At 41.0% G+C, this 13,936-nt stretch overlaps 1 protein-coding gene across 2 annotated transcripts in view; it reads right to left on the bottom strand.

Annotated features, from left to right (window-relative positions):
• LOC127855115 (nostrin-like) overlaps nt 1-13,936 on the bottom strand; it is a 53,290-nt gene that overhangs the window by 25,004 nt on the left and 14,350 nt on the right. Inside the window, exons 1-2 of one of the 2 annotated variants that reach the window (XM_052390490.1) lie at nt 12,724-12,984; nt 92-177 (exon numbers count right to left, since the gene is read on the bottom strand). In XM_052390490.1, the coding sequence (XP_052246450.1) occupies nt 92-177; nt 12,724-12,885 (248 nt within the window). In that variant the 5' untranslated portion in view covers nt 12,886-12,984. Of the gene's footprint in view, nt 1-91; nt 178-12,723; nt 12,985-13,936 lie in introns of those variants that run through there. The other variant, XM_052390491.1, reaches the window with a different exon arrangement.

Raw genomic sequence — 13,936 nt, 5'->3', positions numbered from 1 at the left:
ATGCCCAATGACAATATTTTGCAATAATAACATATTTTAGCAAAAATATGAAAAATAGTAAAATAACGATGTTGAAGTAGCCGCACATTACCTTTCATGTATAAGAAGGGCCACCTCCTTACAGAATTCATTCCCCTGTCTCATGTACTTCTTCAGCTCTTCAAAACCAAGGACTCCCTGAAAATAAACAAAAGTTAGATTCACATTTAAATGCAGATCTTAATCATACAAGAAGAATGCTGAACCATGCTTGAGAGCTGAACCATTCTTCTATTGCCTTCTGACCTCCTGCTGAAACCTCAACTTCAACCTTGAACTTTGAAGGGCGTTGAGTTAATTTACTAAATAATATAGGCAATTAAGCAAGCACTACCATTATTATTGTTTTGCACCACAATTGTCAGCCCACTTTTGGTATTATTTTATTATTCAATGCTTTAAAGAATATTGATATATTCTTACTAATTGAGAATTTATTATTAACAAAAACTCACTCCATGACATTTTGACTGCAAAAATATGGATCATCCAAGCTTACTTCTGAAAAGTTACATATATTAAAGGACTGCAAAAATTATTTAAGAATAAGTAAACCCCAGAGAGGTCCCTATGACATTATAGTGACCAGCCAGGCAGCCACAAACCGTATATAGACAGACAGAGAGGTCCCTATGACATTATAGTGACCAGCCAGGCAGCCACAAACCATATATAGACAGAGAGGTCCCTATGACATTATAGTGACCAGCCAGGCAGCCACAAACCGTATATAGACAGACAGAGAGGTCCCTATGACATTATAGTGACCAGCCAGGCAGCCACAAACCGTATATAGACAGAGAGGTCCCTATGACATTATAGTGACCAGCCAGGCAGCCACAAACCGTATATAGACAGACAGAGAGGTCCCTATGACATTATAGTGACCAGCCAGGCAGCCACAAACCGTATATAGACAGAGAGAGAGGTCCCTATGACATTATAGTGACCAGCCAGGCAGCCACAAACCGTATATAGACAGAGAGGTCCCTATGACATTATAGTGACCAGCCAGGCAGCCACAAACCATATATAGACAGACAGAGAGGTCCCTATGACATTATTGTGACCAGCCAGGCAGCCACAAACCGTATATAGACAGAGAGGTCCCTATGACATTATAGTGACCAGCCAGGCAGCCACAAACCATATATAGACAGAGAGGTCCCTATGACATTATAGTGACCAGCCAGGCAGCCACAAACCGTATATAGACAGAGAGGTCCCTATGACATTATAGTGACCAGCCAGGCAGCCACAAACCGTATATAGACAGAGAGGTCCCTATGACATTATAGTGACCAGCCAGGAAGCCACAAACTGTATATAGACAGAGAGGTCCCTATGACATTATAGTGACCAGCCAGGCAGCCACAAACCATATATAGACAGAGAGGTCCCTATGACATTATAGTGACCAGCCAGGCAGCCACAAACCGTATATAGACAGAGAGGTCCCTATGACATTATATTGACCAGCCAGGCACCCACAAACCGTATATAGACAGAGAGGTCCCTATGACATTATAGTGACCAGCCAGGCAGCCACAAACCGTATATAGACAGAGAGGTCCCTTTGACATTATAGTGACCAGCCAGGCAGCCACAAACCGTATATAGACAGAGAGGTCCCTATGACATTATAGTGACCAGCCAGGCAGTCACAAACCGTATATAGACAGAGAGGTCCCTATGACATTATAGTGACCAGCCAGGCAGCCACAAACCGTATATAGACAGAGAGAGAGGTCTTTATGACATTATAGTGACCAGCCAGGCAGCCACAAACCGTATATAGACAGAGAGGTCCCTTTGACATTATAGTGACCAGCCAGGCAGCCACAAACCGTATATAGACAGAGAGGTCCCTATGACATTATAGTGACCAGCCAGGCAGCCACAAACCGTATATAGACAGAGAGGTCCCTTTGACATTATAGTGACCAGCCAGGCAGCCACAAACCGTATATAGACAGAGAGGTCCCTATGACATTATTGTGACCAGCCAGGCAGCCACAAACCGTATATAGATAGACAGAGAGGTCCCTATGACATTATAGTGACCAGCCAGGCAGCCACAAACCGTATATAGACAGAGAGAGAGGTCCCTATGACATTATAGTGACCAGCCAGGCAGCCACAAACTGTATATAGACAGACAGAGAGGTCCCTATGACATTATAGTGACCAGCCAGGCAGCCACAAACCGTATATAGACAGAATGAGAGGTCCCTATGACATTATAGTGACCAGCCAGGCAGCCACAAACTGTATATAGACAGAGAGGTCCCTATGACATTATAGTGACCAGCCAGGCAGCCACAAACCATATATAGACAGAGAGGTCCCTATGACATTATAGTGACCAGCCAGGCAGCCACAAACCGTATATAGACAGAGAGGTCCCTTTGACATTATAGTGACCAGCCAGGCAGCCACAAACCGTATATAGACAGAGAGGTCCCTATGACATTATAGTGACCAGCCAGGCAGCCACAAACCGTATATAGACAGAGAGGTCCCTATGACATTATAGTGACCAGCCAGGCAGCCACAAACAGTATATAGACAGACAGAGAGGTCCCTATGACATTATAGTGACCAGCCAGGCAGCCACAAACAGTATATAGACAGACAGAGAGGTCCCTATGACATTATAGTGACCAGCCAGGCAGCCACAAACCATATATAGACAGAGAGGTCCATATGACATTATAGTGACCAGCCAGGCAGCCACAAACCATATATAGACAGAGAGGTCCCTATGACATTATAGTGACCAGCCAGGCAGCCACAAACCGTATATAGACAGAGATGTCCCTATGACATTATAGTGACCAGCCAGGCAGCCACAAACCATATATAGACAGAGAGGCCCCTATGACATTATAGTGACCAGCCAGGCAGCCACAAACCGTATATAGACAGAGAGAGAGGTCCCTATGACATTATAGTGACCAGCCAGGCAGCCACAAACAGTATATAGACAGACAGAGAGGTCCCTATGACATTATAGTGACCAGCCAGGCAGCCACAAACCGTATATATATAGAGAGAGAGGTCCCTATGACATTATAGTGACCAGCCAGGCAGCCACAAACAGTATATAGACAGACAGAGAGGTCCCTATGACATTATAGTGACCAGCCAGGCAGCCACAAACCGTATATAAACAGACAGAGAGGTCCCTATGACATTATAGTGACCAGCCAGGCAGCCACAAACCGTATATAGACAGAGAGGTCCCTATGACATTATAGTGACCAGCCAGGCAGCCACAAACCGTATATAGACAGACAGAGAGGTCCCTATGACATTATAGTGACCAGCCAGGCAGCCACAAACCGTATATAGACAGAGAGAGAGGTCCCTATGACATTATAGTGACCAGCCAGGCAGCCACAAACCGTATATAGACAGAGAGGTCCCTATGACATTATAGTGACCAGCCAGGCAGCCACAAACCGTATATAGACAGACAGAGAGGTCCCTATGACATTATTGTGACCAGCCAGGCAGCCACAAACCGTATATAGACAGAGAGGTCCCTATGACATTATAGTGACCAGCCAGGCAGCCACAAACCATATATAGACAGAGAGGTCCCTATGACATTATAGTGACCAGCCAGGCAGCCACAAACCGTATATAGACAGAGAGGTCCCTATGACATTATAGTGACCAGCCAGGCAGCCACAAACCGTATATAGACAGAGAGGTCCCTATGACATTATAGTGACCAGCCAGGAAGCCACAAACTGTATATAGACAGAGAGGTCCCTATGACATTATAGTGACCAGCCAGGCAGCCACAAACCATATATAGACAGAGAGGTCCCTATGACATTATAGTGACCAGCCAGGCAGCCACAAACCGTATATAGACAGAGAGGTCCCTATGACATTATATTGACCAGCCAGGCACCCACAAACCGTATATAGACAGAGAGGTCCCTATGACATTATAGTGACCAGCCAGGCAGCCACAAACCGTATATAGACAGAGAGGTCCCTTTGACATTATAGTGACCAGCCAGGCAGCCACAAACCGTATATAGACAGAGAGGTCCCTATGACATTATAGTGACCAGCCAGGCAGCCACAAACCGTATATAGACAGAGAGGTCCCTTTGACATTATAGTGACCAGCCAGGCAGCCACAAACCGTATATAGACAGAGAGGTCCCTATGACATTATTGTGACCAGCCAGGCAGCCACAAACCGTATATAGATAGACAGAGAGGTCCCTATGACATTATAGTGACCAGCCAGGCAGCCACAAACCGTATATAGACAGAGAGAGAGGTCCCTATGACATTATAGTGACCAGCCAGGCAGCCACAAACTGTATATAGACAGACAGAGAGGTCCCTATGACATTATAGTGACCAGCCAGGCAGCCACAAACCGTATATAGACAGAATGAGAGGTCCCTATGACATTATAGTGACCAGCCAGGCAGCCACAAACTGTATATAGACAGAGAGGTCCCTATGACATTATAGTGACCAGCCAGGCAGCCACAAACCATATATAGACAGAGAGGTCCCTATGACATTATAGTGACCAGCCAGGCAGCCACAAACCGTATATAGACAGAGAGGTCCCTTTGACATTATAGTGACCAGCCAGGCAGCCACAAACCGTATATAGACAGAGAGGTCCCTATGACATTATAGTGACCAGCCAGGCAGCCACAAACCGTATATAGACAGAGAGGTCCCTATGACATTATAGTGACCAGCCAGGCAGCCACAAACAGTATATAGACAGACAGAGAGGTCCCTATGACATTATAGTAACCAGCCAGGCAGCCACAAACAGTATATAGACAGACAGAGAGGTCCCTATGACATTATAGTGACCAGCCAGGCAGCCACAAACCATATATAGACAGAGAGGTCCATATGACATTATAGCGACCAGCCAGGCAGCCACAAACCATATATAGACAGAGAGGTCCCTTTGACATTATAGTGACCAGCCAGGCAGCCACAAACCGTATATAGACAGAGAGGTCCCTATGACATTATAGTGACCAGCCAGGCAGCCACAAACCATATATAGACAGAGAGGCCCCTATGACATTATAGTGACCAGCCAGGCAGCCACAAACCGTATATAGACAGAGAGAGAGGTCCCTATGACATTATAGTGACCAGCCAGGCAGCCACAAACAGTATATAGACAGACAGAGAGGTCCCTATGACATTATAGTGACCAGCCAGGCAGCCACAAACCGTATATATATAGAGAGAGAGGTCCCTATGACATTATAGTGACCAGCCAGGCAGCCACAAACAGTATATAGACAGACAGAGAGGTCCCAATGACATTATAGTGACCAGCCAGGCAGCCACAAACCGTATATAAACAGAGAGGTCCCTATGACATTATAGTGACCAGCCAGGCAGCCACAAACCGTATATAGATAGACAGAGAGGTCCCTATAACATTATAGTGACCAGCCAGGCAGCCACAAACCGTATATAGACAGACAGAGAGGTCCCTATGACATTATAGTGACCAGACAGGCAGCCACAAACCGTATATAGACAGAGAGGTCCCAATGACATTATAGTGACCAGCCAGGCAGCCACAAACAGTATATAGACAGAGAGGTCCCTATGACATTATAGTGACCAGCCTGAGGCAGCCACAAACAGTATATAGACAGAGAGGTCCCTATGACATTATAGTGACCAGCCAGGCAGCCACAAACAGTATATAGACAGACAGAGAGGTCTCTATGACATTAAAGTGACCAGCCAGGCAGCTACAAACCATATATAGACAGACAGAGAGGTCCCTATGACATTATAGTGACCAGCCAGGCAGCCACAAACCATATATAGACAGACAGAGAGGTCCCTATGACATTATAGTGACCAGCCAGGCAGCCAAAAACCATATATAGACAGACAGAGAGGTCCCTATGACATTATAGTGACCAACCAGGCAGCCACAAACAGTATATAGACAGACAGAGAGGTCCCTATGACATTATAGTGACCAACCAGGCAGCCACAAACCATATATAGACAGACATAGAGGTCCCTATGACATTATAGTGACCAGCCAGGCAGCCACAAACCATATATAGACAGACAGAGAGGTCCCTATGACATTATAGTGACCAGCCAGGCAGCCACAAACCGTATGTAGAGAGGTCCCTATGACATTATAGTGACCAGCCAGGCAGCCACAAACCGTATATAGACAGAGAGAGGTCCCTATGACATTATAGTGACCAGCCAGACAGCCACAAACAGTATATAGACAGACAGAGAGGTCCCTATGACATTATAGTGACCAGCCAGGCAGCCACAAACTGTATATAGACAGAAAGGTCCCTATGACATTATAGTGACCAGCAAGGCAGCCACAAACAGTATATAGACAGACAGAGAGGTCCCTATGACATTATAGTGACCAGCCAGGCAGCCACAAACAGTATATAGACAGACAGAGAGGTCCCTATGACATTATAGTGACCAGCCAGGCAGCCACAAACAGTATATAGACAGACAGAGAGGTCCCTATGACATTATAGTGACCAGCCAGGCAGCCACAAACCATATATAGACAGACAGAGAGGTCCCTATGACATTATAGTGACCAGCCAGGCAGCCACAAACCATATATAGACCAGAGAGGTCCCTATGGCATTATAGTGACCAGCCAGGCAGCCACAAACCGTATATAGAGAGGTCCCTATGACATTATAGTGACCAGCCAGGCAGCCACAAACTGTATATAGACAGACAGAGAGGTCCCTATGACATTATAGTGACCAGCCAGGCAGCCACAAACAGTATATAGACAGACAGAGAGGTCCCTATGACATTATAGTGACCAGCCAGGCAGCCACAAACAGTATATAGACAGACAGAGAGGTCCCTATGACATTATAGTGACCAGCCAGGCAGCCACAAACAGTATATAGACAGACAGAGAGGTCCCTATGACATTATAGTGACCAGCCAGGCAGCCACAAACAGTATATAGACAGACAGAGAGGTCCCTATGACATTATAGTGACCAGCCAGGCAGCCACAAACCGTATATAGACAGAGAGGTCCCTATGACATTATAGTGACCAGCCAGGCAGTCACAAACCATATATAGACAGACAGAGAGGTCACTGTGACATTATAGTGACCAGCCAGGCAGCCACAAACAGTATATAGACAGACAGAGAGGTCCCTATGACATTATAGTGACCAGCCAGGCAGCCACAAACCGTATATAGACAGAGAGGTCCCTATGACATTATAGTGACCAGCCAGGCAGCCACAAACAGTATATAGATAGACAGAGAGGTCCCTATGACATTATAGTGACCAGCAAGGCAGCCACAAACAGTATATGGACAGAAAGAGAGGTCCCTATGACATTATAGCGACCAGCCAGGCAGCCACAAACAGTATATAGACAGAGATGTCCCTATGACATTATAGTGACCAACCAGGCAGCCACAAACAGTATATAGACAGACAGAGAGGTCCCTATGACATTATAGTGACCAGCCAGGCAGCCACAAACAGTGTATAGACAGACAGAGAGGTCCCTATGACATTATAGTGACCAACCAGGCAGCCACAAACAGTATATAGACAGACAGAGAGGTTCCTATGACATTATAGTGACCAACCAGGCAGCCACAAACAGTATATAGACAGACAGAGAGGTCCCTATGACATTATAGTGACCAGCCAGGCAGCCACAAACAGTATATAGACAGACAGAGAGGTCCCTATGACACTATAGTGACCAGCCAGGCAGCCACAAACAGTATATAGACCGAAGCCGTTGGCTGAGGTCCATATACAGTTTTTGACTGCCTGGCTGGTCACTATAATGCCATTGTGACCGAAGTGGAGTTTACTATTTCTTATATTACACCGAAGAGTGTCCCCGGTATCATTGTACAGTGTTGTACCGGCTTTCCGCACTTTTATTTTTCATGCAACTGAATGCACAAACGATGACGTATATCGTGTGACATAGTTTCTCTGACGAAACATTCCAGTTGGAGCTTTAAATTCGCTGGATGTTGTCGAACGTGGTGTTTTTTTAACAGTTAGTTATTTGTTAAAGGCATCGAACGAATGCAAAACATATTTGGGATTGTGTGTTTATAATACATAATGTAAACTTCGATAGGAATACAATAAAATAGTGTGATTTAAAATAAGTTTCGATAAAGGGATGGAAGAATAGAAAATGGAAGTGAATATTTCGTTGTGTTAATGCTGTTCAATAAAACGCTTCAACACAATGCACAAATAGTGGTGTGTAACCCCGAAAGGTCCATAGACAAAAAATAGTGACCGGTCCATATACTCTCTATCGCATTTTACAGACTGAAACTGGTCATATACATGTAGATGTAGAAGAACCAATATCTGTGAGGTGTAATATATTTATATATGGAATGAGGAAGATTTTTTTTTATCATTTAAACTTCACTTAAATATTTATAGAAATCAAAACAAGGATTATCTTATCAGTATTATGTATGACTTTATAAACACCAAGCTTTCAAATAGATACATTTTAAATTGCCAAATATGAGTTATATTAATTAACAAAATAATGGAAATAAACTGTAACTTGATTCAACCATATTAACAAATCTATGACAGAAAAAAATCACATGTAGTTGATTTCTTTTTGACACATCATGTCTGTCCACAAGAATAATCCTGTTACATTATCTTGGTTTTCAATTTCACCCGACCGTGCTTCCTTGTCTGTGTGGACATCATTTATTTATTCTGATATACAATTCACACAATGAGGAAGTAAATAAAAAAAAATTCTCCCAAAAAGATGAAGAAAGCATACTTTGGAATAAGACTGTTGATATTGAAGAGCAGAACAAGTTTTGTTTACTGCTACATACATATGCTAATGCTATCATCAGCAGTTATCAATTGTCATTTTAATTGCCTTTAAATTAATTCATTAACAACACTCATCTGGCTTTATTGTGCTTCTTGTCAGATGACAACAACAACTTGATAGATTCAAGTTTTAAAGGCTTCATATCAAACACATACCATACTGATCAGCAGCAAACAGCTGTCTGATGAGCCGGTTTTGGTTGTTTACATGTTTCCTGGTTGCATATCGCCATTTTAACTTTCCTACTGAGCGGGAAATGGTATATTAATATGCCAAGTCAGATCCATAATCATGTTATGCATCATAAAATCCTATATTGCTAGAACCAACATCAACTATTTTACATTAGTATGCTACATTCTCATTAAGTCATGAATTCAAATAATATACATGTAGTTAGGCATGTGGATTATTTAGATAATAGTCATTTCAAAGTCAAAGCAACAGCACACAAAAATACAAACACGTAATCCTTTTGTTTCATCATTTAGATCATGTTCATATCATTCAACATCATAGTCAGTTCTAACTTTCCTGTCTGGAACATGGTCACTTCATGACTAAAGCAAGTTCACAACCATGTCCATCAGTGATAATCATAGTCAACCATGTAAACATGGCCATTTAAAAAGTCAAATCAATTGCAAATAAACATAATCCTTTATTTTAAATAAAAATTGTTTTGATCATTTCCCATACCATTAAATATCATCGGAAGTTCAAACTTATCATCATCATCAGCATCATCACCAATTATATAGTTAAGAGTGTTTTAAAAACAAAACAATATCAAGGTCAGAACTTAGTTTTTTGTTCGAAGCAGTTTTTTTACCATGGTCAAATCCGATTCATCTATGATTTGAATATAAAACACCTTTGTCAAGGCGATGAATTTAGCTCCAACCATCATGGTTACTATTTATGTATGTGAATTACAAAACCAGATCATTTTCCCAACATGGCTACCGTAATTACTCTATGTTTTCGGACACTCTAAGTTTTCGGACACCCCTTTTTTTAGCAAAAATAATAATTTTTCGTGACTCTTAATTTTCGGACACACGAGTTTTCGTCCATAATTAATGCATACATGCCAGACGTCCCGATCTCGGCGGGACAGTCCCGCTTTTGGGCCCTTTGTCCCGGCGTCCCGATATGAGACGATTTGTCCCGACATTCGTAAAAAACGATGTAAGGTCTATAGGTTCCCAATAAAATTCGCTAGTCAAGCTCTGTTTCGCTAATACTTACCACCGCTAATCCCTTTATTGCCCCCAATTAACAATCCGATCCTTCTTCTCGTGTGTACCAGTGTTGTTTATGACACCTTATCAGCGATTTATTGGCTAATTATTGATTTTATCAGGCATTCACACCATGGTGGTCTTTAAGATAGTGGTCGCTTATTGCTATCGATAGTTGTATTATAATGAAAAAAATGTTGAAAATGTGTTTGTTTTTGTCTTTGTTTGAAACGGTTTACAAAACAATTGTTTTGTAAAATTAATTCTACGTCATTAATGAGTCTTTTACATTCAATGTTTAGTTCCAAAATAGCGGGATAATCCGAATGTGCAATATACCAAAATCGCAACAAACAGTCCAATAAGTGATACCCATCCTGTCTAGTGTATTTGGGTGTAATTGTAATAAAAACAACGAGGTGCTATGCATGACAGTTTGACCCTACTCCAATTAAGCTAAAAACAACGAGGTGCTATGCATGACAGTTTGACCGTACTCCAATTAAGCCGCGACAATTGACAAGTAAAAAACTGCGCATGGATACATGCTTAAAAACCATCTTTCCGCGCATTCCGTGTCAAGCTGATGTAACTGTTCGGTAGATAGATTACTGTAACCGGTACTTTCAGTGTACTGGATAGCCTCCCCTGCGTTAATGTTTGCCATTGAAAGTAATACAATGAGTATTGTTGTCGTAATTTTCCAGATTTTGTACTATAAGAAAGATGAATATTATCTTCGTTGTTTGCTATTGTCTTATTTAATAAAACTGTTATTGTTAGGTTTTAGATTTCATGCTTCATATCAGATGTTTTATGTCTTGAATAAAAGTATCAAGAGTTTTTTTAGTACTATACTGACTACAGTAAAGGTGGAATGATAAATCGTTTTAGGTGTCCTGCTTTTTGGTCAAATGTCCCGACAATTTTTTATGGAATGTCCCGCTTTGGACCTAAAAAATTATTGCATGTATGATTAATGTCTCTAAGTTTTCGGACAGTATATTTTACAGCGCTATTTTACCAAAAATCGGTACTGTTTTTGATATCTAATGACACTTCGGTCATGGGGTTTTACAACCAGATTAACATCATAAAACATGGCAGGTGCATGCCTGAGGGCCACGGACCATTGTATTTACGTTATTGGGTAAATAACCTTGTAAACCGGTATAAAACAATGGTTTCGCCCGATAGCATAAGCGTTATGACAATTACCAGGGGTAGTGCCAATTAACAGTTTAATTATCTGCCGCAATGGCAATACCTCTTCTCAGTAAAATGACTGTGACAAATACTAAACGCTTCAAAGTGTGATGCACCCTATTGCAAGTTTTACGAACAATGGAAGGTGTTAGACAACAGCTATTGGAAATAACAAAGAATTCACAGTTTTCTTTTTTATTGCGTTAATTACAGGTTCATACTAGAGAGTATCGGTAGATCACATGCTCATCTTTGAACTCGTTGGTCAAAGTACAACCTTGTAGTAACTTTCTGTCAAATAAATTAAGCAATTAAAATTATTTAAAAGGCAGTGCAAACATAAATAACTGTAATTTATACTTAACGGCATGGTATTTTACAAGCGGGTGCAATTACCTGTAGTGGTTGATACAATGGACGCTATTTTCGGACACTTCAATTTTCGACTCTAAGTTTTCGGACACCTCTATTTTGTGAATATTTGTTGTATCTAAGTTTTCGGACACGAAAAAAATTTATTATTTTTAAATGTCCGAAAACATAGAGTAATTACGGTATATCATGGTTGCATAAATATAGTCGAAACAGTTTGATGGCAGTAGTTCATTGCCATATCTTAGCCTTATAATGAAATAAACTCGGCCTTTGTTGGCCATGATAAAAAATGTTTTGGTTATATTGTCAATGTTAAAACGTAATCAATAATGTTTCCAATATGTTTATATCATAGTTAAACAAATGACTAAACATGTTTTCTTGACATGTTTCAAACATGAACAATAATTTTTAAAACATGATTAAAACATGGTTTGACCATGATTATTTCTGAATGGTAATAAGTTAATTGTACATAATTGTGTAAGTGTTTAAGTTGGGTAAAAATTACATGAAAAGTGAAGTTTCTATTGTATTTTATTTAGGCCAATCTAACCGAATACGGACACTTACAATGATTGTAACCAGCACAATCTCACTAGCCCTGCCCTTTTAAATTCTCAACCTGATTTACTCTGATTGTCGGTTTCAAACAGGCGACTTTTAACATAATTTCTTTGACTAGAGTAAAAACATAAGAATTGCTTGCAAATTGTCAAACCTGGTAATTTCACTGACAGCACCAGAGGGACTATGCACAAGCACGTCCTATATGAGTCTTGTTCTGAGAAAACTGGGTTTAATGCATGTGGGTAAAGTGTCGTCCCAGATTAGCCTGTGCAGTCAAAACAAGCTAATCTGGGACAACAATTGACGCACATGCATTAAGCCCAGTTTTCTCCGAACGTGGCTCATATCAATAGACCAAGTCTCTCACTGCATACAAACCTTTGCGACCCGCTCTGTTTCCTCTGGTGTCTGTATCTGTGCACTGATCCATGACTGCCAGTGCCCAGGGATCATGTGACTTATGGGCCCGAACATGTGACTGTGCCCTTGTTCCCTGCATGTATGGCAGTGTGAACAGTGCCTGTGGTGGTGGGAGCCCATGCCTAGAGCACCATTGCACAGCCCATTTGGGTCAGAATGTTTCCACAGCAAATTCACACAAAAACTGTATAAGCACCCTTTTCTAATTTCGAAATTTTGTGCAATAACTCAAATCAAAAGTCAAACAAAGTATTTTCTTCTGAATGGCTAAACGAGTATTCAATCAAATTGTTCACAAGGTAAATAAAATTCACTTTGTTCAATCTTTTGATTTGAAATTTTTACACAGTACACAATTGTTTCAGTACACAAAATTTCTGTCAAACGTGGAAGAACTGTCATTCAGAATGACTATCTTACTGCCCTGAATCTAAACATTTGAGTTTAAGTGACTTTCCATTAGTCAACAAAACTGTATTGAGGCATCTCTGTTTCAAACTAGTTTTTATTACAAACACATTAATCAGTTTATAGGCAAAGTTCTCCTGCCAACATTGAAACAAGCACTGGACAATCAAGACTTACAACCAAATTACTTTCCTATTATACATGTAATATATTCTGTTATTTTTAACACTGAAGACAAACGATTTATTTTCAGCACTCTTAGTCAAATTACTCCAGGAACAGACTGAAAACTTTCAGCACACATTATAAACACTTATATTTGCAAAAGCCATTTAAACTTTATGTAGGTCAAGCAATTGGTGACAAACATGAGTATTCCAGTAAATTTCTGTACCCTTCATTTAAATTCTTGTCGTTCAGCCAATTTAACCCAAACCAAATTATGCCAAATCATATAATGTCACGCAATGAAGGAGACAATTTAAGCAGGTAAACAATGTCTTGAAGGAAAAACAATCCCCAGAATTCAAGACACAGAAGCCAAAATAAAACTTCATTGCAAGGCTATATTGGCTGATTGTAACTGACACACCATTCAAGTTAACAAGGATATTTGTTGGTCATAAAATTTCTAAAAATAACAAGGAAACCTGAATTCAGTGGAATTTGTCTGGGAATACCCTAATGAGATCAATACAAAATTATATTTGATAGCACCCTACGTTGTTACCAACAGAAATGTGTTCTATGCATGTAGTTCCCA

This window comes from Dreissena polymorpha, chromosome 13, assembly GCF_020536995.1.
Source record: "Dreissena polymorpha isolate Duluth1 chromosome 13, UMN_Dpol_1.0, whole genome shotgun sequence".
NCBI classification, from domain to species: Eukaryota; Metazoa; Mollusca; class Bivalvia; order Myida; family Dreissenidae; genus Dreissena; species Dreissena polymorpha.
The sequence above is the reverse complement of the archived record's forward strand: the minus strand, read 5'-3'. Positions and strand labels throughout refer to the sequence as shown.